The sequence below is a fragment of the Podarcis pityusensis genome (assembly GCF_964106645.2).
Source record: "Podarcis pityusensis genome assembly, chromosome: 13".
NCBI lineage: Eukaryota > Metazoa > Chordata > Lepidosauria > Squamata > Lacertidae > Podarcis > Podarcis pityusensis.
The window spans coordinates 18,632,997-18,659,695 of NC_138038.1; the positions used below are offsets into that span (position 1 = coordinate 18,632,997).

The 26,699-nt window shown below is 45.1% G+C and overlaps 1 protein-coding gene across 3 annotated transcripts in view; it reads right to left on the bottom strand.

Annotated features, from left to right (window-relative positions):
- The window catches only part of LOC308462093 (ras-related protein Rab-18-B-like), a 50,431-nt gene that overhangs the window by 12,920 nt on the left and 10,812 nt on the right, over nucleotides 1-26,699 (bottom strand). For 2 of the 3 annotated variants that reach the window (XM_080979487.1, XM_080979488.1), the window contains exons 7-9: nucleotides 21,256-21,322; nucleotides 6,189-6,259; nucleotides 3,747-3,821 (exon numbers count right to left, since the gene is read on the bottom strand). In XM_080979487.1, the coding sequence (XP_080835613.1) occupies nucleotides 3,747-3,821; nucleotides 6,189-6,259; nucleotides 21,256-21,322 (213 nt within the window). The remainder of the gene's footprint in view (nucleotides 1-3,746; nucleotides 3,822-6,188; nucleotides 6,260-21,255; nucleotides 21,323-26,699) is intronic. The other variant, XM_080979489.1, reaches the window with a different exon arrangement.

The window sequence follows — 26,699 nt, forward strand, 5'->3', positions numbered from 1 at the left end:
AAGATTCTCTCAAGGCAAATCTTTAAAAATGTAGTATAAACACCGACAACTGGGAAACACTGGCCTGTGAGCGCTCCAGTTGGAGAACAGCCTTTACCAAAGGTGTCATGGGCTTTGAAGACACTCGAACTCAGGACACAAGGGAGAAACGTGCTAAGAGGAAGGCACACTTGGCAAATCCACACCATGATCAACTCCCACCCGGAAACCTATGTTCCCACTGTGGAAGGACGTGTGGAACCAGAATTGGCCTCCACAGCCACTTACGAACCCACTGTTAAAATCCTGCAGTCAATCGGAAGCTGCGGAAGCCTCGTTGGACGTTCGTGTTCCAAAAACAGTTCGCAAACTGGAACACTCACTTCCAGGTTTGCGGCGTTCGGGAGCCAAAACGTTCGAGAACTAAGCTGTTCTAAAACCAAGGTACAACTGTAGATATATTAAAAATATTTGGGGGTCTACTGACAAATCCAAATCTTACGTTGCACAATGACATCTGGTATTTTGGCCAGCACTGCCAGAAATATCTTGTCACAACTAAGAAAACAAAAACTGGCTGATAAGAAGTGTTAGGAATGTTTCCTTTTCTAGATTGGGGAGAATGATGGCGTTTGGTTGCCCCTAAGAATGAGAAATTTCCTCTCCCTGGTAACTTTGGTTAGTGGTTGAATTAACGTTAGGGGAAACGCTTTGTAAAACTGAAAAGGGAAAACATCTAAAGGCAGGGGGTTTATTCCTTTCTAATTTCACATTTTTAATTACAATTTCTGCTGCAATGTTCTCTGTTTAATGAGGAGCAGGTTAGAGGGCTTGAAGAAGAAGTAAAGATAAAGGGACCCCTGACCATTATGTCCAGTCGTGGCCGACTCTGGGGTTGCAGCGCTCATCTCGCTTTATTGGCCGAGGGAGCCAGCGTACAGCTTCCGGGTCATGTGGCCAGCATGACTAAGCCGCTTCTGGCGAACCAGAGCAGCGCACGGAAATGCCGTTTACCTTCCTGCCAGACCTACTTATCTACTTAGACTCTGACGTGCTTTCGAACTGCTAGGTTGACAGGAGCAGGGACCGAGCAACGGGAGCTCACCCCGTCATGGGGATTCGAACCGTCCTTCCGATCGACAAGTCCTAGGCTCTGTGGTTTAACCCACAGCGCCACCCGCATCCCTTTGAAGAAGAAGTAGTGGTAGTTTAATTAAAGAACTACGTAAAAAGGTCTTCTCTCCTTTAGCCATTCTTTCCCTTGGCTTCTCACCCTGCCTCCAACCTAACCTCCTAAACTAGATATGGGAGGTACCCCATTTATCCTTACATCTCCCTTTTTTAAAACAATGTGTCTGTGTTTGTTTGTTTTTTAAATAAGTCTTTCTGGGGCCTTCTGGTTTTGAGTGTACCTTCCCAGACTCATTTCTGAAGATGCTTCATTTTCCCACCCTCCCTCCAGTGTTTTCCTCCTGCTTCCTTCCCCTGCTGTGTTACTCCTCCTTTCTTCTCTCCTTCCTCTCTTTCTGGTATCTGGAGGAGATGCCATTGGTTACGTCGCAATATTTCTCCAACGGAAGTCTGCATGTTGCATGATCTGGGGGCTACTTCTTCATTTGACAACAACCCTCTGGGTTCATGGAGTACCATCCTGCACTTGAACTTCATTTTTGGGTTGCAGAGGGATCTCGGTGCTCAGGAATTTGTGCCATAATATTGCTTTTTTTACTGAACGCTTCCAGCTGAGTCAGAGTTATGGTGTTCCAGCCATAGCAGTTTGGTCCTGAGTGTTCTAATAAACAAGAGCTCAGCAGGGAATTTTCCCATTTCCACCCCTGTAATCCAGCTATGCCAAGTAAGGATCTGTTTTTGTATCCGAGGCCTTTTTCAGCAAACGCTTCACAATTTCCACTTTGCTTTCGATGGGAGGCAGATTTAAAATCAAATGGCTATCCGTGGAAGCAATAACAAGTGTACTGAAAATTCATGAGCCCCTCTAGTCTAATGGTATTTGCCAGAATCCTGGAGAGGCATCTAAATTTGAAAAATATTTTGCCCTTGTCATGACCCTAAAACTGAACTTCTTTCAATGGATCCAGGCACAATCTGAGCGACGTCCTGTATGTTTCTTCTTTATGAGTATTGAAAAATGGACCTGTTCCATGGGCTCGTCGACATTTTCAATGATCTCCAGAAGTTTGAGTTCTCCTAGACTTTTTGTGAGGGCCGAAGGAACTTCTGCAAGGTGCATTTATCACTAGTTTCTTTGGCTCTGTTAATTGGATTTTATACAGTGGTACCTTGGTTTTTGAACGTCTCTGTACATGAATGTTTCTGAACTTGAATGCTGTAAACCCAGAAGTAAATGCTTCAGTTTTTGAACACTTTTCAGAAGTCAAACATGTCACGCGGCTTCCATATTGAGTTTTCCTTATTGAATTTTCGGTTTTCGAACATTTCGGAACTCGAACGGTCTTCTGGAATGGATTATGTTTGAAAACCGAGATACCACTGTATACACTTTCCACCTTGCCTGTTCCTTCAAAGACATCGGGATACAATGTGAATATCTTTGGTTTGCCTTATGATGTGCAGTCTTTTAACCAGAATATGACAAGTTTTTTGTCCTAGGAAAGGTTCTGTGTTCCCACACACTATTGAACTAGAAGATCTCCATTCAAACTTGGAACCTGTTCTGCAATTCACAGACCCCTCTGTGCATCATTTCTTCCCCAGAATAAGCCAACGCAAAGACTTAAAAAGGTTTTCCTTTAATACTTGCATTCTAGCCTTGCAGCCTGGACTGCCCTTTCATGAGTCAGATCACAGTCTTGCAGGAGTTTTTAAATAAAAAGTTCACAGTCTCCAACCCTCAACACTATCTGATCTCTAATTAATGATGCCGTTAGGGTCCCACAGTTGCATTTCTGAATCATCTATTAAAGTCCGTATCGATTCCCCTTCCTCTGACGGAAATCTTAAATCTTTCATAAATCTCATTGCTCTCTTGGGCATGCGATACTCATCCAATTTCTGCACACCTCTTCCTCCTGCCTTGATTGCACGGCCAGGAAAATGTCTACTGCCTCATGCCCTGCTATAGGCAAAAACATGGTTACCTTTTGAGGATCTTCTTTTCATCCATTCCTGTACCTTGCATGTCAATGGTGAAGTCACGTTTAAACCTTTTCCAGGAGTTCGCTGCATGGCCACTAAGTTTCAACTCCCTCAGGAGCCTCGAACCATTCCATTTTTTCTCTCATTCCAGTGTGAGAGCCAGTGTGGTGTAGTGGTTAAGAGTGGTAGACTCGTAATCTGGTGAACCGGGTTCGAGTCTCCGCTCCTCCACATGCAGCTGCTGGGTGACCTTGGGCTAGTCACACTTCTCTGAAGTCTCTCAGCCCCACTCACCTCACAGAGTGTTTGTTGTGGGGGAGGAGGGGAAAGGAGAATGTTAGCCGCTTTGAGAATCCTTCAGGTAGTGATAAAGTGGGATATCAAATCCGAACTCTTCTTCTCTTCTTCATTCCATCCTTGAATTTTCAGTTTTTCTGCCCCTTACGTTTCTCGCTGACCTTACTCCTGGTACCACGAAATGTTCTCTCGTTCAATGATGAGCAGCTCTGAGGAGCTGAACAACAAATAGTTTTATGCAAGAGCTGAGCATAGCACATGATTTTCTCCTGCAGCTACTGTCTTGCTTTTAGCCCTACCTCCTGCTTGGGCCTGAACTAAGGGGGTGCCCTTCAAGATATGGTGACATTTACCCTCACTTCTACTGCCACAGGTGCATTTTGCGTCTCCGTATTATCTGGCTCCACAATCTTGGGGAGTGTTAGCTTCTGAAGAAAAGAGAGTATGGAGACTTGATTAGATTTGCTAGTAGAAGAAAGGTCTAACTAATACGTTCTACAGCTTCTTTGTTAACTCTTTTGAAGCCACGGTACAATACAGTGGTACCTTGGCTCTCAAACTTAACCCATTCCGGAAGTCCAAAGCGTTCCAAAACCAAGGTGCGCTTTCCCATAGAAAGCAAAATGGATTAATCCATTCCAGATTTCAAAAACAACCCCTAAAACAGCAATTTAACATGGATTTTACTATCTAACGAGAGCCATAACATGAAAGCAATAAACAATGTGCCGCAGTCACACAGTCAGTCAATCAGTAGCTGAACCGGGTTCCACACAGTAACACACAAAAAAGAGCCGCGAAAACAAAAACACAAAATAAATAGCAAAAACAGACAGAGCTCAGCCTAATACTCAAAACAGAAGCGTGGCACTCAAAACAGAGCATGTTTGGCTTCCAAAAACAGTTTGCAAACTGGAACACTTTGCAGTGTTTGGGTTCCAAGCTGTTTGAGTACCAAGGCGTTTGAGAACCAAGGCACCACTGTACTTTTAAAAAGCAAAAACAAACCGCAAAACCATTCAGATGGTATGCTAAAACACCTCACCTACTTGTCTCCTTTTTTTCAAAGGAATGCAATGCATTTCAGATGTTCCCTTTAGAACTCACGTTTCTCCTGGTGTTGAGGGAAACCAGATCATTTGTGTTTCTATTCCACCCTTTGGATTTCTTGTTTATTACCCTGGTTCTTTTTCTTCTGTGCTTAGTCACATGTATTATGTTATGTGTTATTGATTTATATACCGCTTCCTTGCCAAAATGAGCTTCTAAGCGTTTTACAAATGTAAAACCAATTACTGTATTTTTCCGTGTATAACACCCCCCCATTTGTATAAAATGACCCCTATTTTTGGGACCCCAAATTAAGGAAATGGGGGGAGATTGCCCAGAGTTGTTAACCTTTTTTGGGGGTGGGGGGAATTGCCCACAATTGTTGAACTTTTCTGGGGGGGGGGATTGCCACCAATCGCTCACACGCCTAACCGCCACTGCCAATCGCATGCCTCGCCGAAGCCACCAATCGTCGCCAGAAGCTGCCAATCGCCTGTCCAATTGCCGCAGCAGCAGCCAATCGCCAGCAGGCCTTGACACAACCACCAACCACCCGCCCAATTGCCGCAGCAGCAGCCAATCGTCAGAAGGCCTTGTCACAGCCACCAATCACCTGCCCAATCACCACAGACAATCTCCTGCTCATGCTGCCACCAGTCGGCCACCCCCCCATTGCACTATCCGTGTATAACACAACCACCATTTTTTAACATTTTTAATAATAAAAAATCGTCTTATACACAGAAAAATACAGTACATATAAAAACCAATTACACATGATTTAAATACGCAATGAAACAATTCTGCCCATACTTTTAAAAACACCCATAAACTTGGTGTAGTTTTATTACATATGCAACCGCAAAACAGCCTAACTCCATAGATTGTTCCCAGATAAAAAGCTGGAGTCTGGAGGGGCCCTGAATATTTTTTAAAAATAAAAATAAGCACATCCCATTCTCCCTAAATGTTCCACCTCATTTTTTAAAAAAGGCTTGGGGGGGGGGAGCATGGAGAACAGAAGTTAACCTTTCCCAACCTGCTGATTCCCCACTCCAGATTCCACCTGTTTTCCTTCCTGCAGGGTTTTAGACATGTGCTTTGGGAGGCCAAAGAGATAATAATAATAATAATAATAATAATAATAATAATAATAATAATTTATTACAGTCAAAGACCAGTTCAAGGCCAAAGGGATGTTTGGAACCAGATGGCATGAAAAGCTGCGTAGGGTTTGATCAGAAGCAGAAAAGTGATGAGCAAAGCACAAGCTTTGTGTTCTGCCTTTTGAAAGGATCGGGTTTTTTAGTTGCATTTGCTTACACCTAAACGGTAAGAGGGACATGGGTGGCACTGTGGGTTAAACCACAGAGCCTAGGACTTGCTGATCAGAAGGTCGGCGGTTCGAATCCCCGCGACGGGGTGAGCTCCCGTTGCTCGGCCCCTGCTCCTGCCAACCTAGCAGTTCGAAGGCACAAAGTGCAAGTAGATAAATAGGTACCGCTCTGGCGGGAAGGTTAATGGCATTTCCGTGCACTGCTCTGGTTCACCAGAAGCGTCTTAGTCATGCTGGCCACATGACCCGGAAGCTGTACGCCGGCTCCCTCGGCCAGTAAAGCCGAGGCCACAACCCCAGAGTCGGCCACGACTGGACCTAATGGTCAGGGGTCCCTTTACCTTTACCTTTAAATGGTCTAACTTTATGCCCAACATCAGCACCAATTGCAAAGGGAAAGCTCATGTACCTGTATCTTGGAAACCTTGAAGTAGAGGTGAGTCTTGGCCTCCGGAGGTCTACTATCCACGTGACTTCTAGCTGCCGGGAGGGGAGAAAACGAGTGTTTTAAAAGGGTAGAAATAGATCTCTGCTCCCATACATATTACCTTCAAATATCCTGATCTAGTCTACAAGGCTTTTCCGGGTACCGAGATTCCAAAAGACCAGAAAAGAAACTGTTTATGTACGCGACAACAGCTGCACGGATGTTATTAGCCCAGAGGTGGAAAGAAGAGATAACCCAGAGACGGATGGCAAACCAAGTTGATGGACTATGCCCAAATGTCAAAATTAACTGGGAAGCTCAGGAACAAAGAAGACAAGATCTTTAGAAAAGAATGGGAAAAGTTTATAATGCGTATACAGTGGTACCTCGGGTTATATACGCTTCAGGTTACATACACTTCAGGTTATAGACCCAGAAATAGTACCTTCAGGATGAGAGCAGAAATTGCGCGGCGGCAGTGCAGCGGCAGCAGGAGGCCCCATTAGCTAAAGTAGTGCTTCAGGTTAAGAACAGTTTCAGGTTAAGAACAGACCTCCGGAACGTATTAAGTACGTAACCAGAGGTACCACTGTACGAGATTATTGTAAGCAGGTTAAAACACTGGCAGGATTTTAAATACCATTGTAATGTAACAGTATGTATGGATAACTTAGAAAGATCAAAAAAATTGGAGAAGTAATGATATGCAGTTGAAGATAGGATTAATAGGGCCTATGGAAAGGATGGGGGAGAAAGCCAGGAGATTCAGTTTATAATCTTGAAAATCAAATAAAAAATTATTTCAAAAAACAAAACAAAAAACCAGCCTATGCTGCTTTTTTCTAGTCTATACACTCTCTCGCTGACTTTCGCCCTGCACATAAACGCCCACTGGCTGTTAGCAAAACCAAGTAGGAAAACAGAATATTGCTAATGACAGCTGTAAATCTTGAATAGTGAACAGTTGTTGGAGCTAAGAGCCTCATGGAGCTCAATATAAATGTATGAAGCATTTCATCCTTCTTGCAACTCCTCCTGGATGTTTTGTTCTCTTCTGCAGCATCGAGGACAACTACTGGTGTTGTCTGAGGTGCCCCACGTAAGTTTGTCTTTTGAGGGGGTTGCAGGAAAGCCTTTCGTACGTGTACAGGAGCTGATCGATCACTGTGTTTGGAGTCAGGAAGTAATTGCCACTGAAATTCTACTCGATCCAGAACAGATTCTGGATTCCGCCTCTCCTGGTATGTCCCACAGAGGAGCTTACGGTCTTCAAACAAAAACATCTTGGAGGTCCCGGGCCACAGGGAGGTTAGGCTGGCCTCAACCAGAGCCAGGGCTTTTTCGGCTGTGGCTCTGATCTGGTGGAACGCTCTGCCACAAGAGACTAGGGCCCTGCGGGACTTGACATCTTTCCGCAGGGCCTGCAAGACAGAGCTGTTCCACCAGGCCTTTGGCCAAGACACAGCCTGACCCCCTCCTTTGGTAATCCTCACAGAACTCTAGCCCAATGGTTGCCATTAATTTGATTTGAACTGATTTTATAATGAACTGATTTTAGAATGCTGTATTATTTTACTGTTGTTAGCTGCTCTGAGTCCGGCTTTGGTTGGGGAGGGCGGGAAATAAATAAAATTTTATTATTCATTTTATTATTCCAACGTATAGTTAGCGGAGTGAAAAAACTTAAACACGTTGCATGATTCCCCCCAAAATAGACCAGAGGCAATTATCCAAGAGGCTGGGTTCTATAGCCTCTCTCTGTAAAGATTGAAATAGAAAAGGACGTCAAGAAACGTTTTCTTGTCTTTATACTTTCCTGGGCAACCACCCTTGTTGCTCCTCAACCTTCACTTCTGCCTTGATGGTTAGAGTCTGATAGAGCTTTTGATAAGGCAGTTCAACAGCCTTTGGATTTTGCTCTCCTTCCTTGGAACTGCAGCAGCCTTTGCCTCCAGTCTACCTCTTGTTCAAACGGAAGCAAACCTAGGCACCCTAACTAACTTATCTGTAAAAACCCATAAATATGGGGCAAAGCAGACAAAATGACAACCCATTCGCCATCAGTAAGTATAATGAAAAGTAAAGAACAGAACAGAAAATTGAATTACACCAGCTCTAAAACTCCAGCCCCAATATTTTAATTGGGCTTCCTTTTGTTCCAGGGCTAAATAAATATTGAACATTGTTTCTGAAGCTGACAAACTGCATTGAGGTTCTCCTTCCACAGGCTTCCTATGTGTTGTTAATTTGCTCATAAGCATGGCATGCCAAGCTTTAGGCGACCATTTCTCAAGAATATGGATTTCGTTTCCGGTATTTGGCAATTTAAATCTGTTCAACAGATTTGTCATTAAGTATATGTGTTTCTTAAGGACGCATCCTTTGGTACAACCCAGGAGTAATAACTGTTAGAGGTGTAAAAGGCATCTTTTGAATCTAACTAATTCTTCACTTCTACAATATCCTTCTGAAACGTGTGGGCATTCTCATCGCTTGGGGAATTTGGGAGTGTGTAACAATAGATCCAACCTTCTAAATAACACATGGTGCTGTTGCAGTAATTCAGTTCATGTCAGAAAGAATAAAATATTGCAAGGGGCAATAGGATATTATGGGTGATCTGCATTTCAATAACTTGTGAGAGGTCAAAAATGAGAACTAAACACCCAGATTGTTGGATAACCAGCCTCATAAAGCCAACATGCTTAATTCTAATTAATGCATGAAGGGGTTAATACCACAGAGGGAGCTGTCCTGCCAGGCTTAGCTATGTCACCTACTGGTGTCATTTGTTTCTATTACTCTATTCTGCTTTAAGTGTTTACGACTGAGCTTTTTGAGTTTGTGTTTGACGGGGTGTTTGCACTTGCTGTGAGCTGCCCCAGAATCTTTAGGAAAGCAAGGGGAAGCATACAAATGGTTTTGAATTAATAAATACATCTACAAGTGGCCTGGCTCGCTTACTCTCCAACCCCATTGTTCTGCTCAGACGCTGAGGTCCAATGCCGAGGGCCTTCTGGCGGTTCCCTCATTGCGAGAAGCAAAGCTACAGAGAACAAGGCAGAGGGCCTTCTCGGTAGTGGCGCCGACCCTGTGGAACACCCTTCCATCAGATGTCAAAGAGATAAACAACTGCCTAACATTTAGAAGACTTCTGAAGACAGCCCTGTTCAGGGAAGTTTTTAATGTGTGACATTTTAATGTATTTTTCATCTTTGTTGGAAGCTGCCCAGAGTGGCTGGGAAAACCCAGCCAGTTGGGCGGTGTACAAATAATAAATTATTATTATTATTATTATTACTCGAGTCATCTGGAGCTCTTTTGTTATCAATCGCAGTGTAAGATACAACTCTCTCCCTCTTTCTCTCTGGGGCAGCTATTCAATCAGACTGCCTCAGTTGGAGATATAGGAAGCAGGGTTCATTTGATCCGCTTTGTTGGAGGCCCGGCTCCATCAAGCACCTACTGCCCCTGAACTGTGCCGTCTGGTCATTATAGGAACAAATGTTCAGAAAACTGATGTGCCTTTTTATTTTTAGTTTTCCCTTTTACCTTGTGTGTCTTTTTCTTTGTTTAGATTGTAAGCCTGCAGGGAGCGACTGTCTTGTTCCAATTGGATGAAGAGCAGGGTGCAAATGCTCTAAATTATATATAGCATGAGTCCGTTAATCTCAGGTTGGTGGGTTCGAGCCCAACACTGGGCAAAAAATTCCTGCCTTGCAGGGGGTTGGACTAGATGACTCTCGTGGCCCCTTCCAACTCTACAATTCATATAACACAGAATGAAACAAAGCAATCTGGAAAACCAAACCACCACAATAAATCAAACTTCTATCACAGCTCTGTGAGACGTAAATCTTCAGCAGGCTCCAGCCAGCAGGCTCTTTTCTGGCAAGCACATGCTTGCAACACTAAGTGAAATCGGTAATGATACATTGGGCAAAAGACTTTGGATATAATATACAGCTTGATGAATGGGAAAGGTGAATGAATGAAAGGATAAAATTTACAGCCTGTAATGCTTTGAAAGAGAATATGATGAAAATGATGTATAGATGGTATATTACACCAGTGAAATTAGCTAAAATGTATAAGACAAATAAGAAATGTTGGAAATGTGAAGAAAAAGAAGGAACATTTTATCATATGTGGTGGGAATGTAAAAAAGTAAAGAACTTCTGGGAAATGATATATAATGAGATGAAAAAGATGTTGAAATATACATTTTTTAAAAAACCAGAAGCATTTTTACTTAGTACAGTGGTGCCTCGCAAGACGAAATTAATTCGTTCTGCGAGTTTTTTCGTCTTGCGATTTTTTCGTCTTGCGAAGCACGGTTTTAACGGTATTAACGGCTTTAAGAAAAAGGAAACAAACTCGCAAGACGTTTTCGTCTTGCGAAGCAAGCCCATAGGGAAATTCGTCTTGCAAAGCAACTCAAAAAACGAAAAACTCTTTCGTCTTGCGAGTTTTTCGTCTTGCGAGGCATTCGTCTTGCGAGGTACCACTGTATTATAAGTCAGGACATTAATAGGCAAGATGTTAAATTGTTTTTATATGCAACAACTGCAGCAAGTGTATTGTTAGCCCAGAAATGGAAACAAGAAGAAATTCCAACGAAAGAAGAATGGCAGACAAAATTAATGGACTATGCAAAATTGGACAAAATGACATGAAGGATTCGAAACCTGCGGGACCAGAGATTTACAGAAGATTGGAAGAGGTATATGAATTATTTGAAGAGCAACTGTAATCAACGAATTACGCTAGTAGGACTACAAGAAGTTTTGTAAGGAGAAATATACGAAGTGTTACAAAGTAGAAAAAGATAAGAGATATTGGTTATGAGTTTGAAATGTAATAGGGAAGATAAGAAATGCATACTGAGAGATTAGATTGGAAAAACTTCAGACAGGATTGATGGAAGTCAAAAATGTGAATAAGATGTAAAAGTATGTTTGATTACTGTTGAAAATGATATGTTAAAAAAAAATTAAAAAATTATATATATATAGAGAGAGAGAGCACATGCTTGCAACACTATGGTGTCTGGATAGTGCCCGCAAAGCTGTCAAGTCTTTATATTGATGCTTCTGGCTTTCAGCAGGTGGGCGGATCTTTTGAATCTTGCATCTCTTCCAACTTTTAAATCTACATTCCTATGCACACTGGAGAACCCCCGACTGAACAGAATGGGGCTTACAACTTCTAAGCAAGCATTCATAGGATCACCCAGCAAAGTTATTGTACTCAGCAGGTTTAGGATTGCAAGAAGTTAAGCCTACCCAGTTCTTTTTTGCCACGAAACACATATTCACCAGTACGGGACTGATTCCTTGTACAGGCGATTCTTTGCCTAGAATTGGCAACCACCACAGGGAATGTCAAGACATCGAAGCTGCTCATCTTGGCACAAGCCCACCACTGCCAGGTCCCAAGTCAAAAAGGCAAAGCTGGGGGGCTTAGCTTCTGAAGACCACCTCCCACTTGTTGTCATAGATGCCACAGCTGTGACATCATCGGCTGTGAAATGCCATAAGCGGGAAGGATGGCAACACAAACTCCCAAGAGCCTTTGGATGCTGCCAGGTGAGATTGCGCCGCCCAGGTGAGATACCCAGGGAGGGCTGGTGCGTGAGAATTGCAATGCTGGGTCAAATAAATGGGTTGTCAGGGACCGTGCTGAGGAGGGCTGCACTGAGGAGGAATGGTGGGAGCATCCCCCTCCCCCTGATCCGGATCCTGAATCTTCCCAAGAGCAGGAGGAAAAACTAGATTTGGAACAGCGGTTTGCAGAGGGGCATAATTCAGAAGGCAGAAGCTGGGAAATACTGGTTGGGGAACAGCTAGCAGAAGAAACACTGAGAGAGATGGGGTTAACAGATTCACTGTCTCTGGAAAGCATTCCTCCGCTCTCCCCAAGGTCAAGAAGAGCTCAGAAAGGGGCAGAACAGGAAGCACAGAGGGTAGAAGCTCAGATTGCAAGACGTAGGAGTGATGTTGATTAATAGGGATGGAAGAGGGTGGAATCCTTAATTGGGAGCACCGCCATTTCTAGAAGAAGGGTTCTTTGTTCTCTCGCTGTGATTATTAAAGTTTCTAACTGGTAAGAAGACTCCTTTTCCTTTGTTCTGCTTATCTACTGCCATGGTGGGGTGGGGTAGGGGGAGGAAGCTGATTTCCTGAAGCCTGACATGGGTCTACCTTGCTCAGCATTCTGCCCATGGAAGGAAAAGGCTTTAAAGGACAGAGAACAGACAAAGGGGGATAACTTGTCTGCCATGAACGGAATTGGAAAAGAACAATAGCCTGGATTTAAAGCAGTGCTCCAAACACCAGAGGATAAATTACAAAATAAATAAATAAAAACCAAGCATCCGTTTGCCCCCTTGTGTTGTTTTAGATTTGGTAACAAATAAAGAGCTTTATTGTTGTGCTAGCCAAAGGCCGTGACAAATCGAAAAGCAGAACACAAAACGGAGCTATATGCCTAGCATTTATTAGGAAAACTAACAGACTGGCTACATGCAAACAAAATTTCTGCGTGGAGAACAAGGGATTCAGCACTATCGACCAAATCGTATTAGCAAGAAGTATACTGGCAACAAGAAGAACAAGTTGTTTCTGCTGCATTTACTGATTTATTTGCCGCTTTTGACTCCATAAATCATAGCAGATTGTGGGAGAAACATCTGAACACCAATATTGAACCCAGACTCCTCCTGCTGATTCGAGTTTTATCTGGAGAGCATCTAGCTAGCATCCAGTAGCATTTACTAACTACCATAGACTTGGAGGTCTTCTGCCTACATTTTATGTATATATATTAGAAATGGGTTGTTTTGGCAGAAAAACTAAATAATCAACATACACTGTGTGGGGGGGATGTGTTTAGATTAGAAATACAATTATCTCTGAACACGTTCTGGAGCTGTTTATAATACTGCCTGTCACAGTATTGCACGGTCTTGGGTTCCCCACGTTAATTTCTGTGCAAAGAAAATAATTTATTTTGCCTTCAGACAGCTTTAGGGACAACTGAATTATGTTTTTTTCTCCTCACTTGGTTCGTTTGTTTTATTTTTTTCAAGTTATAGCCAATTTTCCTGCATAAAACACTTGAAGCGATCAACAACAATAATAATGAAGATGCATTGTCGCAAAGTTGGAGAAAGCAACTTTGGAGGAAGAGAACTTTTGACTGTGCAACCCCCCCCCCACCCCCCGCTTTTTTAAAAATGTGAAATAAATAAATAACAGCAAGAGAAAAAGAGCAGATAAAAATCAATCAAGTGTCAGAACAGTCAACAGGCAGTGTTCACTAAAAACATGTTGAAATGAGCAATAACAAAAGAAAGTCAACTATTTGCTCCAAGCATGATTTTATTCATGATTTTCCGTAGCTGCTTTTCATATAAAATATGGCACTGGGGCTCAGTTACACATATTTGCATGTAAGGTAAAGGTAAAATGTAAAAGACCCCTAGACGGTTAAGTCCAGTCAAAGGTGACTATGGGGTTGCGGCGCTCATCTCGCTTTCAGGCTGAGGGAACTGGTGTTTGTCCACAGAACGTTTTCCGGGTCATGTGGCCAGCATTGACTAAACCACTTCTGGTGCAATGGAACACTGTTTATCTTCCCGCCGCAGTGGTACCTGTTTATCTACTTGTACTGGTGTGCTTTAGAACTGCTAGGTTGGCAGGAGCTGGGACAGAGCAATGGGAGCTCACCCCGTCGTGGGGATTCGAACCACTGATCGTCTGATCGGCAAGGCTAAGAGGCTCAGTGGTTTAGACCACAGCCTTCTTCTTAGCATGTTTCTCCCTTTCATCCTGAGTTTCAGTGTCTTCAAAGCCCATGACACCTTTGGTAAAGGCTGTTCTCCAATTGGAGCACTCGCAGGCCAGTGTTTCCCAGTTGTGTTTATACTACATATTTTAAGATTTGCCTTGTCTTTAAACCTCTGTTGTTGACGACCCACATTACGCTTTCCATTTTTAAGTCTGGAATAGAGTACAGTGGTACCTCGGGTTAAGTACTTAATTCGTTCCAGAGGTCCGTTCTTAACCTGAAACTGTTCTTAACCTGAAGCACCACTTTAGCTAATGGGGCCTCCTGCTGCCGCCGCACCGCTGGAGCACGATTTCTGTTCTCGTCCTGAAGCAAAGTTCTTAACCTGAAGCACTATTTCTGGGTTTGCGGAGTCTGTAAACTGAAGCGTATGTAACCTGAAGCGTGTGTAATCTGAGGTACCACTGTAGTTGCTTTGGAAGACGATAATCAGGCATCTGCACAACACGACCAGTCCAACGAAGTTGATGTTGAAGAATCATTGCTTCGGGACTGGTGGCTGGAGTAGGCCTAGCTGGGAGCTGTCCAACAGAGCTGCGATGGTGGAAATCTTTGCCTGGAGCCCTGGACCAGAGGAGGAACTGTCCAACAAAATCCAGAGCTAGTTTAGCAAAGCTTGGCGAGGCGCTGACTCAGAGCTCTTGCACCAGCAACTAACAGAGATAAAAGGTGAATGTGCGTGTTTTTAGCAGAACCAGCTGCCGTGCCTCTTCCTGGAGTTCAGTGGCGTACAAAAGACATGCTTCATCCGAGTTCAGTTCCCATTCAACCATCTGAGGCACAGTGGCTCCACAGCCCTGGAGCAAACTCCGCAGAGGAAATATGTAAAAGACTGTTTCCCCTCTACTCCCAGCTCTGAGTCCCAGCAGTTGAAGGGTTCGTGCCCCCATGTTATCTTCTGCCAAGGATATGGCCTTTCCTACAGGAGAATAGGAGTATTGAGATATAACCAGTAACAGGATATTATAAGCTATAATGCCTGTTGTCTTTGTCCATGGAATTTTCTTGACAGGGATACTGGAGTGGCTTGCCGGTTCCTGCTCCAGGTGGATCACGTTTGGTCAAAACTCTCCACTATGACCTGTCCATCTTGGGTGGCCCTGCACGGCATAGCTCATAGCTTCTCTGAGTTATTCATTGCCTTGCCAACAAAGGTAAGGTAAAGGTAAAGGTACCCCTGCCCGTACGGGCCAGTCTTGCCAGACTCTAGGGTTGTGCGCTCATCTCACTCTATAGGCCGGGAGCCAGCGCTGTCCGCAGACACTTCCGGGTCACGTGGCCAGCGTGACAAGCTGCATCTGGCGAGCCAGCGCAGCACACGGAATGCCGTTTACCTTCCCACTGGTAAGCGGTCCCTATTTATCTACTTGCACCCGGAGGTGCTTTCGAACTGCTAGGTTGGCAGGCGCTGGGACCGAACGACGGGAGCACACCCCGCCGCGAGGATTCAAACCGCCGACCATGCGATCGGCAAGTTCTAGGCGCTGAGGTTTTACCCACAGCGCCATCCGCGTCCCATTGCCAACAAAGGTCCGTATAGTTAAAGCTACGGTTTTCCCAGTAGTGATGTATGGAAGTGAGAGCTGGACCATAAAGAGGGCTGATCGCCAAAGAATTGATGCTTTTGAATTATGGTGCTGGAGGAGACTCTTGAGAGTCCCATGGACTGCAAAAAGATCAAACCTATCCATTCTTAAGGAAATCAGCCCTGAGTGCTCACTGGAAGGACAGATCGTGAAGCTGAGGCTCCAATACTTTGGCCACCTCATAAGAAGAGAAGACTCCCTGGAAAAGACCCTGATGTTGGGAAAGATGGAGGGCACAAGTAGAGGATGAGAAGGTTGGACAGTGTTCTCGAAGCTACCAGCATGAGTTTGACCAAACTGCGGGAGGCAGTGGAAGACAGGAGTGCCTGGAGTGCTCTGGTCCATGGAGTCACGAAGAGTCGGACACGACTAAACAACAACAACAACATAAGCTATAATCAGGGCTCCCCCCCACAAGCCGGATCTCGTCAGAACTCAGTTCCAGCACCTCTCAGGTGGGTACCATTTCCATTATATGAGAACAAGAGAGGCATTCGTGGCAAGTTCCGGCACCTTAAGGTCCATAAATAACAACACCTTAGAGGTCCCTAAGGAAGTCAGATTAGCCTCAACAAGGGCCAGGGCCTTTTCAACACTGGCTCCAGCCTGGTGGAAAGCTCTGTCTCATGAGACCAGGGCCCTGCAGGATCTGATTTCTTTCCCCAGGGCCTGTAAGACAGAATTGTTCCGCCTGGCCTTTGGCTTGGAATCAATTTGATACCCTCCCCCTCTTTCTTTTTTCCTTTCTCCTTCTGTGTTGGAACTCCTATCTGGGGACTTCCCTGTCTTTTCTCTGGCCCATGTAGGACCAGTCTGGATAGTTAGCCTTGTTGAAGACTTGATGTTTTTATACCCCCCCCCCCAAGTTTTTGATTGAGTTTCCACTGAAATGAGGCTGCATTTTAATGTTTTAATGTTGTATTTTAATCTTGTTTTTTAAGCCGTATTTCAATCAATTGTTTTTATATTTGGTGTTAGCCGCCCTGAGAGCCCGGTCTTGGCTGCGAAGGGCAGGGTATAAATAAAATTTATTTATTATTATTATTATTGAAAAATAGCACTGGATATAGCACGTTGGACAAAAAGGTTCTTGCTTTGCAGGCGGTTGGTTTAGACGACTCTCGTGACCCCTTCCAACCTTACAATTCTATGATTCTATTCTTCTCCTTGATTGGAGTTTGATACTGCTTTGAGTTTCATTCTTTTGCAAGCCAGCCTGGAAATGCCAATTGACTCTGAAGCGTGGCATATGAATCTTAGCAATAAATGACTTTTGTTTGCTTTTTTTTAATTAATACCTTATACCCCCATTTCCTGTTCAAAACAGAACACCCAAGGGGGCTAACAACGGAAGGGGGAAGGGAAAGAGGGATTAAAAGATACATAAAACAATCAGATACAATAAAATCAACCCAAAATCGTGGAAAAACCCAGGAAAACCCCAGTAATAAACAGAACAACTAGCCCTCTAACCCACCAACCTTTGGGGCAAAAAGGCTTTTACAGAAGCTCCTGAATGGGTGGTAAACATCCCAGGCTTTGAGCCCAGAGTTCTCTATCTGTATGCATCCATACTGCAAACCTGGAACAATGATGGCATTGTTACTTCCGAGTGAGCGTTCTTTTTCTTAGCAAGATTTCGGCAGGCCATATGTCATCGTTGGAGCACATGCATTGCACGCAGAATGTTCCGGGTTCAATCCTTGATATCGGAAACCCTGGATAGTCTACAGCCTCTCAATGCAGACACCACTGAACGAGGTAGACCAGGGGTCAGCAAACCTTTTCAGCAGGGGGCCGGTCCACTGTCCCTCAGACCTTGTGGGGGGCCAGACTATATTTTGAGGGGGGGACGACGAATTCCTATGCCCCACAAATAACCCAGAGATGCATTTTAAATAAAAGGAAACATTCTACTCATGTAAAAACACCAGGCAGGCCCCACAAATAACCCAGAGATGCATTTTAAATAAAAGGACACATTCTACTCATGTAAAAACACGCTGATTCCCGAAACCGGATTGAGAAGGCGATTGGGCTGGATCTGGCCCCCGGGCCTTAGTTTGCCTACCCATGAGGTAGACCAAGAATCTCATTCCGTGTAATCAGGGGCAGACTCTGGTATTATGGCACCTTCAGTGAGGACAACATTTGGCACCCTAACCCTCCCCCCATTATTTCTTATTTCCCCAACAATTCCTTTCCTATTTATTATTATTCTGCACCCCCTCAGCTTGGCGCCCTCTGCAGGGGAACCACCTGCATTGCCCTAAATCCAGCAATGGTATAAGGCATTTCCCTTTGTCCCCAGACTGTCTGCTAAAAGCCCAGAATTGCTGTTGATTAACAACAACAACAATTTATTATTTATACCCCGCCCATCTGGCTGGGTTTCTCCAGCTACTCTGGGCGGCTCCCGACAGAATATTAAAAACTTTTACGATAAAACATCAAACATTAAAAACTTCCCTATACAGGGCTGCTCTCAGATGTCTTCTAAAAGTCAGGTACTTGTTTATTTCCTTGACATCTGATGGGAGGGCGTTCCACAGGGCTGGTGCCACCACCAAGAAAGCCCTCCGCCTGGTTCCCTGTAACCTCACTTCTCGCAGGGAGGGAACTGCCAGAAGGCCCTTGGAGCTGGACCTCAAGTGTCCGGGCTGCACGATGAGGGTGGAGACGCTCCTTCAGGTATACCATAATGAGCTAATGAGGTTAGGAGATGGTCACTGGGCAGGTGGGGGGTTTCTCTGTTAGCTTTGAATCTGTCATTTCGAATGAGGTTTCCATCACCGCTGGGAAAAGGCAGAGCCCGTTTTAGAGCTGGCAGGAAGCAGCAGCAGAGGCGTGCGGTGCTTGCGAGAGACACAAACAGGCGAAAGTGCCTTTGCACGTGGGGTCCCCTTTGCATTAGCTGCTGCGCTGCTTGCTTGAGGTACCTGTTCCCCAAATCCTTTATGTGTATTATTTGAAAATCCCCAGATATTGCATATCCACCTTAAGCCTCTGACACACTCTCATCAAAAGAAAACCCAACCCGGCAGTGGTGGCCCCAGAATTTCTCCTTATATCATTATCTCCTTATGGCCCATTTTCTGGTGATAGCAGGTAGGAGTCCATTTCTTAAGTATGTTTGACCTGAGCTATTTTATTTGAAGGCGGCGGGTTTTAAGCAACAGAACAATGCCCACTGCAGGCGTCGGCTGTATTAGGGGCTCTGCTCTCAGGTGCCAGCACAACGCCTTCGTTTCTGATGTTCCAAAGTTCTGGTGTTTGCAGGATCTTTATCACGACTTCCTCAAAGGCAGCTTCCACGCCATCCTTCATTTTAGCACTGGTCTCTAGGCAAAAACAAACAGCAAGGCACTGCTTGAAATGTGAGGACCTAGGCTTTGCAGAGTTCCAGTTTGCATTCAGAGTGGTGTTAGTACTAGGCACCAAAAATACGAAATACGAGCTGCTAAACTGCAGAAGTCTCCAGTGCAAGGGGAAAATCCCCTCTCAACTCATTGCTTCCACTTCTGTATTTAAACTTAACTGGGGATGGATGCAGTAGGCAGAAATCAGACAGCAAATCGGCGCAGAAGTTATGAAGAACAGTGATCTGGGGCTCCTATGACTCCCACCTGGGACAGCTTCCCAGGAGCCATAGGAATGCAGGGCCCATCGATTGCCTTAAAGGTAAAGGGACCCCTGACCATTAGGTCCAGTCGTGTCCGACTCTGGGATTGTGGCACTCATTTCGCTTTATTGGCCGAGGGAGCCGGTGTACAGCTTCCGGGTCATGTGGCCAGCATGACTAAGCTGCTTCTGGCAAACCAGAGCAGTGCATGGAAACGCCATTTACCTTCCCGCCACAGTGGTACCTATTTATCTACTTGCACTTCGTGCTTTCGAACTGCTAGGTTGGCAGGAGCAGGGATCGAGTAACAGGAGCTCACCCCGTCACAGGGATTCGAACCGCCGACCTTCTGATCAGCAAGCCCTAGGCTCTGTGGTTTAACCCACAGTGCCACCCGCGTCCCAATCGATTGCCTTACTGTAAATTAAATCAGGCTTTGTATTCATTTGATCTTTTCTAAATGAATTTATTCTGAAACAGCGTAGATAAATAGCAGAGAAGAAAAGTCTGGGCAGTTGAAGCAGGGGTAAAGACTTTTTTAACATCCATTTTCTAAAGGGGTTTCTAAAAAAGTAAAAAGGTAAAGGACTCCTGGATGGTTAAGTCCAGTGAAAGGTGACTATGGGCTTGCGGCGCTCATTTCACTTTCAGGCCGAGGGAGCCGGCGTTTGTCCACAGACAGCTTTCCAGGTCATGTGGCCAGCAGGACTAAACCGCTTCTGGCGCAACGGGACACTGTGACGGATACCAGAGTGCACGGAAATGCTGTTTACCTTCCCGCCACAGTGGTACCTATTTATCTACTTGCACTGGCGTGCTTTTGAACTGCTAGGTTGACAGGAGCTGGGATAGAGCAACGGGAACTCACCCTGTTGTGGGGATTTGAATCGCTGACCTTCTGATCGGCAAGCCCAAGAGACTCAGTGGTTTAGACTACGTCCCTAAAGGGGTTTCTATTAGTAGCTGTTGTGTAGTTAGTTAGTTATGCCTAATGCCCTCATGTGGCAAAAGCAAGGAGCAAGCGTGGATTTTTTAAAGATCTGTAGTGGTTCTTCTTTGTTAAATGCATGTGCCCACGTTTGTACAAAGAAATATTAAGTACTAAAGAGCAGAGAAATCTCCCTGAAAGAGCAGGCCTCTCTTTGTACAAGGTAAATCGATGCTTTGGTTTATTTCTGCGCAGTTGAAATGCTGTGAAAGGGAATTGTATCCATAGTGTGGTTCACCAAGGGGGTTTATGGGAGGAGCTGATGGAAACTTGTTTGTGGGTTCTGCTAATTTTGAGAAATCTGTTGCCACAGCCAATAGGATCGCCTAAACAGACACAAAGAAGAAGAGCTGTGCAGCTGCTTTGCATCCAGATGTTCCCAACTAGGATACCCTGCATCTACAAGAAGAACTGGGAATCCCCAGACAGCAAATGCCACTCACTGTAGACAATACTGAGCTAGATGGAGCAATGAGTCTGACTCACTCTAGCAGCCTTTCTCAACCTGTGGGTCCCCAGATGTTGTTGAACTACAACTCCCATCACCCCTAGCTAGCAAGGCCAGAGCTCAGGGATGATGGGAGTTGTAGTCCAACAACATCTGGGGGATCTTCCTTCCTTTTACTGCTGCCATCTCTGTGTCTTGAACAGCAGTCTTGCAAGCAGACACAGAGCAGGTGAACCCTTTTCTTGCTTGGAGGGGAACATGGATTTACCTGCTCATTTTCTGCATGCAATATTGCTCTTTAAGACACATGGATGGGCCCAACAGAAAGGTGACTGCTCCAATATGTTCTGAAGGCAGCCCATATTGGAAGGTTTTTTATGCTTGACATTTTATTACGTTTGTATATTTTGCTGGAAGCTGCCCAGAGTGGCTGGGGTATAAATAAAACTATTATTATTATTATTATTATTATTATTATTATTATTATTATTATTATTCCCCTGTTTCAACCTTGGTATACCAGCCAGCCCCTTCTGTGGGTTCTCTTCACATACCTATGAAGAGCATGGAGTGTTTCTGAGCAAATTGCAAGCCTTCCTTTCTGTCTACCTCACGATCCGTCTATAGATAGGGAGAGAATGTTATCAGAAACTGGACCCAAGTGGTGGGTTGTATAAACACACAAACACACACACACCAAATCAGGATATTGCATTCCTACTGAATCAGTAAATGTCCAGCTAGATTATCTTAACAGCTCAGCTGCCGTCCCTCAGTTTTGACAGCATTTGAAGGTTTTAGCTGCTAAATTCCAAACTGTCAAATGCTGGAACAAGAGGGACAGGGCAACAGAATTGACAACAGTAATTATGTTGCACCCCGGCCCCTGCCCAACCCCAAGGCATCTTTCCTAAGAGTCCTCCAAATGACTCTTGCATTTAATAAGCTTTATCTTGATTAGGATAACTGATGCTCATGAATGCATTTTTGCCTCTGTTTTGTCAGTGATTGAAAGGGAGAAGAGAACAAGGGTTCTCGAATTGCCTTTCCCCCATCCTTGGATAAAACAATAGCAGGGCTGTTATTTCTGAGGCTGATGCCGATTTAACAACACAACGATCTGCGACCTAGCCAAACGCCAGCCTGGGATTCCCTTTTTTGCATGCACAAAGCGACCCAGAGATGGCTCTGGGTCTTAATTGCATCAATTAAAGACTCAAATCCAGAGAGAAAGAAGACAGCTTGTACTCCCTTCCCTGCTTACTGCCCTCTGAAGCCAATTCTGGACACCTCACAAGTATCTCTCGCTTTCTGCACTGATGACCTCCGGAATTGACGTGTTTAATGAATGTTCGGGGTGAAATTTGTTTTGCACGGAATGTCTAGCCAACTGCATTGTGTGGGGTCAAGAAGGAATTTTAGGCAGGGTAATTTGTTAAAGGCCCCTCTCCGCCCCCTTTACACTTGTGGAACTGCTTGGGGAATGGCCAGCTGGCTTTGTGATTAACACGAGGGCCAGCAAATCAGCGTTGCCAGACGAGGAGAAGTGCTTCTTGACTGGCTGGTCCTTGTGCCAATCAGTGCCGTGCAAATTCAGCTTCTGCTGCCAAGCAGAAGAGCTGCTTCCCCTTTGAATTTGATCCTGCTGCAAATTACGTATGCCTCCTGCGCAGCTATAGCAAAGATCTGATGGATGTCGAACAACCCCAGGGGCTTTTGCTTGTGTGTTTGCTTCCCTCTGCCTTTATAACAACTTTGAGAGGCGAGGCGCCGCGCACCACGAATCAATCACGGTTGTTGTTGTTTTTTAGTGCCCATATTTTGTTCACGGAACAATTCGCTTCAGAGATGCACAACGAAGCAAGAGGGAAGAAAAAGCCAGAAAAAGACAGCCGGTATCAGCAAGAGCCGTGACGTGGCTGTCTCTTTGCTCTGTGAGCTGTTTTTTCTTGTTGTGGGGGTGGGAGTCCCGAAGCCACAGAAAAATCCAGTAATTTACACACACACATATGAAAAGCAGCAACGAAACACAAGGGGCTCTCAAAAGACTAAACAGATTGCCCATTAAGGCAGAGCAAGAGGGAGAGGTCTCTCCCAGGAAGATGAGGTATGGAGTCAGCTGCTGCCTCTGGCAAAGCGTAGGAGGCACAGGCAGGCAACAACAACAGGAGCAAAGAGACCGACTCCTGCAGGCTGGGACAAGGCTCTGGAAGGATGCAGAGAGGCTGGAAGCCATTGCTGTCAGCCTCATGAATCCTTTTGCTCTAGCCATTAACGGGGCCTGCACGTCAGCTATACCAGGGCCTGCAGGCAGCCCGCATTAACCATCAGCAGACGTGAAATGCACATGGCCTCTTTTAAATTAGGTAAAGGGTAAAGGGACCCCTGACCATTAGGTCCAGTCGTGACCGACTCTGGGGTTGCGGCGCTCATCTCGCTTTATTGGCCGAGGGAGCTGGTGTACAGCTTCCGGGTCTTGTGGCCAGCATGACTAAGCCACTTTTGGCGAACCAGAGCAGCACACAGAAACGCTGTTTACCTTCCTGCCGGAGTGGTACCTATTTATCTACTAGCACTAGACGTGCTTTCAAACTGCTAGGTTGGCAGGAGCAGGGACCGAGCAATGGGAACTCACCCCGTCGCGGGGATTCGAACCGCCAACCTTCTGATCGGCAAGTCCTAGGCTCTGTGGTTTAACCCACAGTGCCACCTGCGTCCCTTTCTTTTAAATTAGAGGTGCACAATTCAACTATTTCCCATGGGGAAGCGTTTGGCAACAGTGCCGGCTCTCCGTTCGAACCTATCCATTCTCCAACAGCCTCCTTGTGTTCCCTCTGCAGCCCAGAGCAAATGCTCCCCCTCAAAACCATCCCTCTTTTTGTTGGAATTCTGCCTGGGTCAGAGGAATGTGCCACAAGCGTAGGCACCGGCAGATATTCCTGTCGACCTCCCCGCGTCTCCCAACCTCTGCTGATAAGCAGGCGAGGTCCGGCGATTCTTCTCAGATGTATGAGAGGAACACACCGTTCTTCCTCTCTCCCCTTTGGTGTCCCCAGGGAGGGGAAAGAAGCAGACAGAAAACTATTTACATCATTTATTTCTGCCTCTTACATCAGTACAGAGAATCATGTCTGCACTCAACAACAGCAAGAAGAAAACTCCTCCCAAGTACATCCAGTACGGGTCATATGACACACTCACACACTGAGCTAACATCCGGTGCTCAGTACAGAATGGACTGCCCCTTTGTTCCCATGGCAACAGTCACAAACATCCTGTCTGGCTTTCCAGCCACAAGCAGCTGGCTGAGCTGCTAGAGCCTTTGCTTGCTGCAGCATTGGTGCTTTATGGTAACATACTCCCCCTAAAGTATCAATGTGTGCCGCGAGCAAAGCGTCATCCAGAGAAGAAAACAAACAGTTGTTATATTTATAACATTCCCCTGTTGTTTCAGTTCCACCCTTGGAACTACCCGCCACTGGTTTAACCAATGTACCTCTCTGGTTGTGTGACTTCGCATTACCTCGGTTAACAACTCTCTGTTGTGCCTTTGTCTCTGACTCAGACACAGCTTCAATCTGTCCTTGGTCGTTTACAATAGCAACATATGCAAGGTTAGCAAACTCCTTTGAATACCTCTTGGGTGGTACACCCTTCGTTGCTCTCTCAGACCTACGTAAAAGTTGCTGCTCTTCTCTGCTTTCTGGTTCAGCCTCTGAACTCTCTGGAGAACCAGTACTAAGCTTAATCAATGGTTCATCCTCCTCTTCTGAGGGTCTAGTCATTATGTGAGATTTCCTCTCAATGACTGTGACAACTGAGCTGTCTGAGCTATCGCTGTCATCATCAGTACTACTGAACTCAATAAGATCAAACTCATCATCATCATCTGAATCGTTTCCTGTGGGAAATGTCTGTACTACCCGCTCTTGCTTTGGAGCACTCTCTAGGAACTTTGTGAGAATCACCTTACCAGATTCAGACAAAATTACTCTGTAGAGACCTTTTTCATATCCCACAAAAATGCCTCTGGCATTCTTTACTCCACCTGGAGCTTCTGTTCTCACATGAGACCCGAAAACCTTAAAATAGGCAACAGAAGGTTTTCTATTGAACAGCTTCTCAAAAGGAGAACATCCCAACTCTGTTGAGACTTTTCTCAACCACACATGAAGATAGGACGCTAGCGATTCGGCCCAATATTCATGTGGCAAATGTGAACTCAGCAATTGCGCATTCATCCCCTTTTGCAATTCTTTGTTCACTTTTACACAGACCCCCCTGTTCCACGCTTCTTGCGAAACTGCCACTTTGTGGTCTATCCCTTTTCCATCCAGGAACTTCTGAAACTTCTGTAACAGAAAAACTTGTTTGTCATCTGTGAAAAGACAATCAATGTTAGCATCATGCATACTTTTAACCTTGTCACAAAACTCCTGAAACTTTTCTAAAGTTTCTTGCGGTTTCTCCATCATATAAACCCAAGAATAATTTGTGAAACAATCCACACACACAAGGTAAAATCGTGCACCGCCTCTAGATGGTTCTAGAGGACCAATCACATCAGCATACACCCGCTGAAATGCTCTGTTGACCTTCTTGGTCTTGGTCACCCCTGCAAGAGAGATTTCGTTAGAAACAGAAGAATTACATTTCATGTAATCACTTTGATCAAAAGTCAACAAATACAGTCCATCTTTCTCTTTGGCAGTAAGAAACAGTTCTCCATCTTTGTAGATCTTGCAGCTTTTAGCATCATAGGACAGTTTCAGTCCTTTCTTTGCAATCTGCGACACGCTCAGCAGATTAAATCTCAGTTCTGGAACCAGGTAAACATTACTTATAGTCAAGTTCAGACTCTCAAGATACACAGTCCCAATTCCAGTCGCTTCCAACTCTTGACCATTGGCCTGTTTCACAGCGAAGCTTTGCTTCTTCAACGTCGAAAATAATCCTCTGTGTGGGCACATATGGACGGTCGTGCCCGTGTCGATTATTAACGAGTTCCCAACATCTGGCGTGGTTCCTTTCGCCATCATAGCCTTTGCAGGTTTCACCTGGCACTTGGTACGGCTTTTGCCTGACGCCTCAGGCTTCGTAGAGCTGCTCTTTGCTCCTCTTGACTGGCGCGGCTTCTTACAGTTTCGCTGTAGATGCCCAGTCTGTCCACAATTGTAGCATCGGACAGCACTCAATGCTACACCATGCTCCCCAGTAGCATCAGCAGTGGGGGAATTAGAACTCTGTTCTTCCCTCCCCCTGTCTTTTTCTTCCAGTGCAGCAAGTCTGTCGTGTTCATTCAGGACCACAGCACAAACTCTCTCCGCGGTCAGCTGCGCGGCCGGTAGGGAACCAAGCTGACTGGCAACAACCTTGTAGGTGCGGCTAAGGCTGTTTATCATCATGAAGCAAAACACTTCCTCCTGAAGACGGAAATTGCGTTCCACCATCTGTTGACGCAGAAACTTCATTTCTGTCAGGTGCACTTGAACATCTCCATCAGGCGCAAGTCTCAGATTGGTCAATTTCTCAAAATACAGCAACGCTGAAGAACCAGCATCTCTCTGATGCGTTGTACGCAGCGTGTCCCATACCTCTTTCGCATTTTCTAAATGCTGAACATGCACCAACTGATCATCTGAGACACACAGAATTATAGCAGTCCTGGCCCTTACATTCTGTGACTCCCAACCTCTGGTTGGTGCTGCAGGGATGGGGTTTTCAATTACATCAAAAAGCCTCTGATTCTGCAGCAGGGCCTTCATCTTTACAGACCAAGATGAATAATTGTCATTGGATAAGGGAGGTGGGCAAGGCAAACCTCCCCCTTTCTTGGCATCCATCTTGAAGCCAAGCCTCTCTCACCTCCAAACAAGCTGCAAAATCCAACAGCTGTTTTTTTCTTTCTCACGCAGCAAAACTGCAAGTTGTTTGTGCTTTTTGCACCTGGCAGCTAAACTCAGGCTGCTATTGAAAAGTCCCTTCAAAGAGCTCGTAA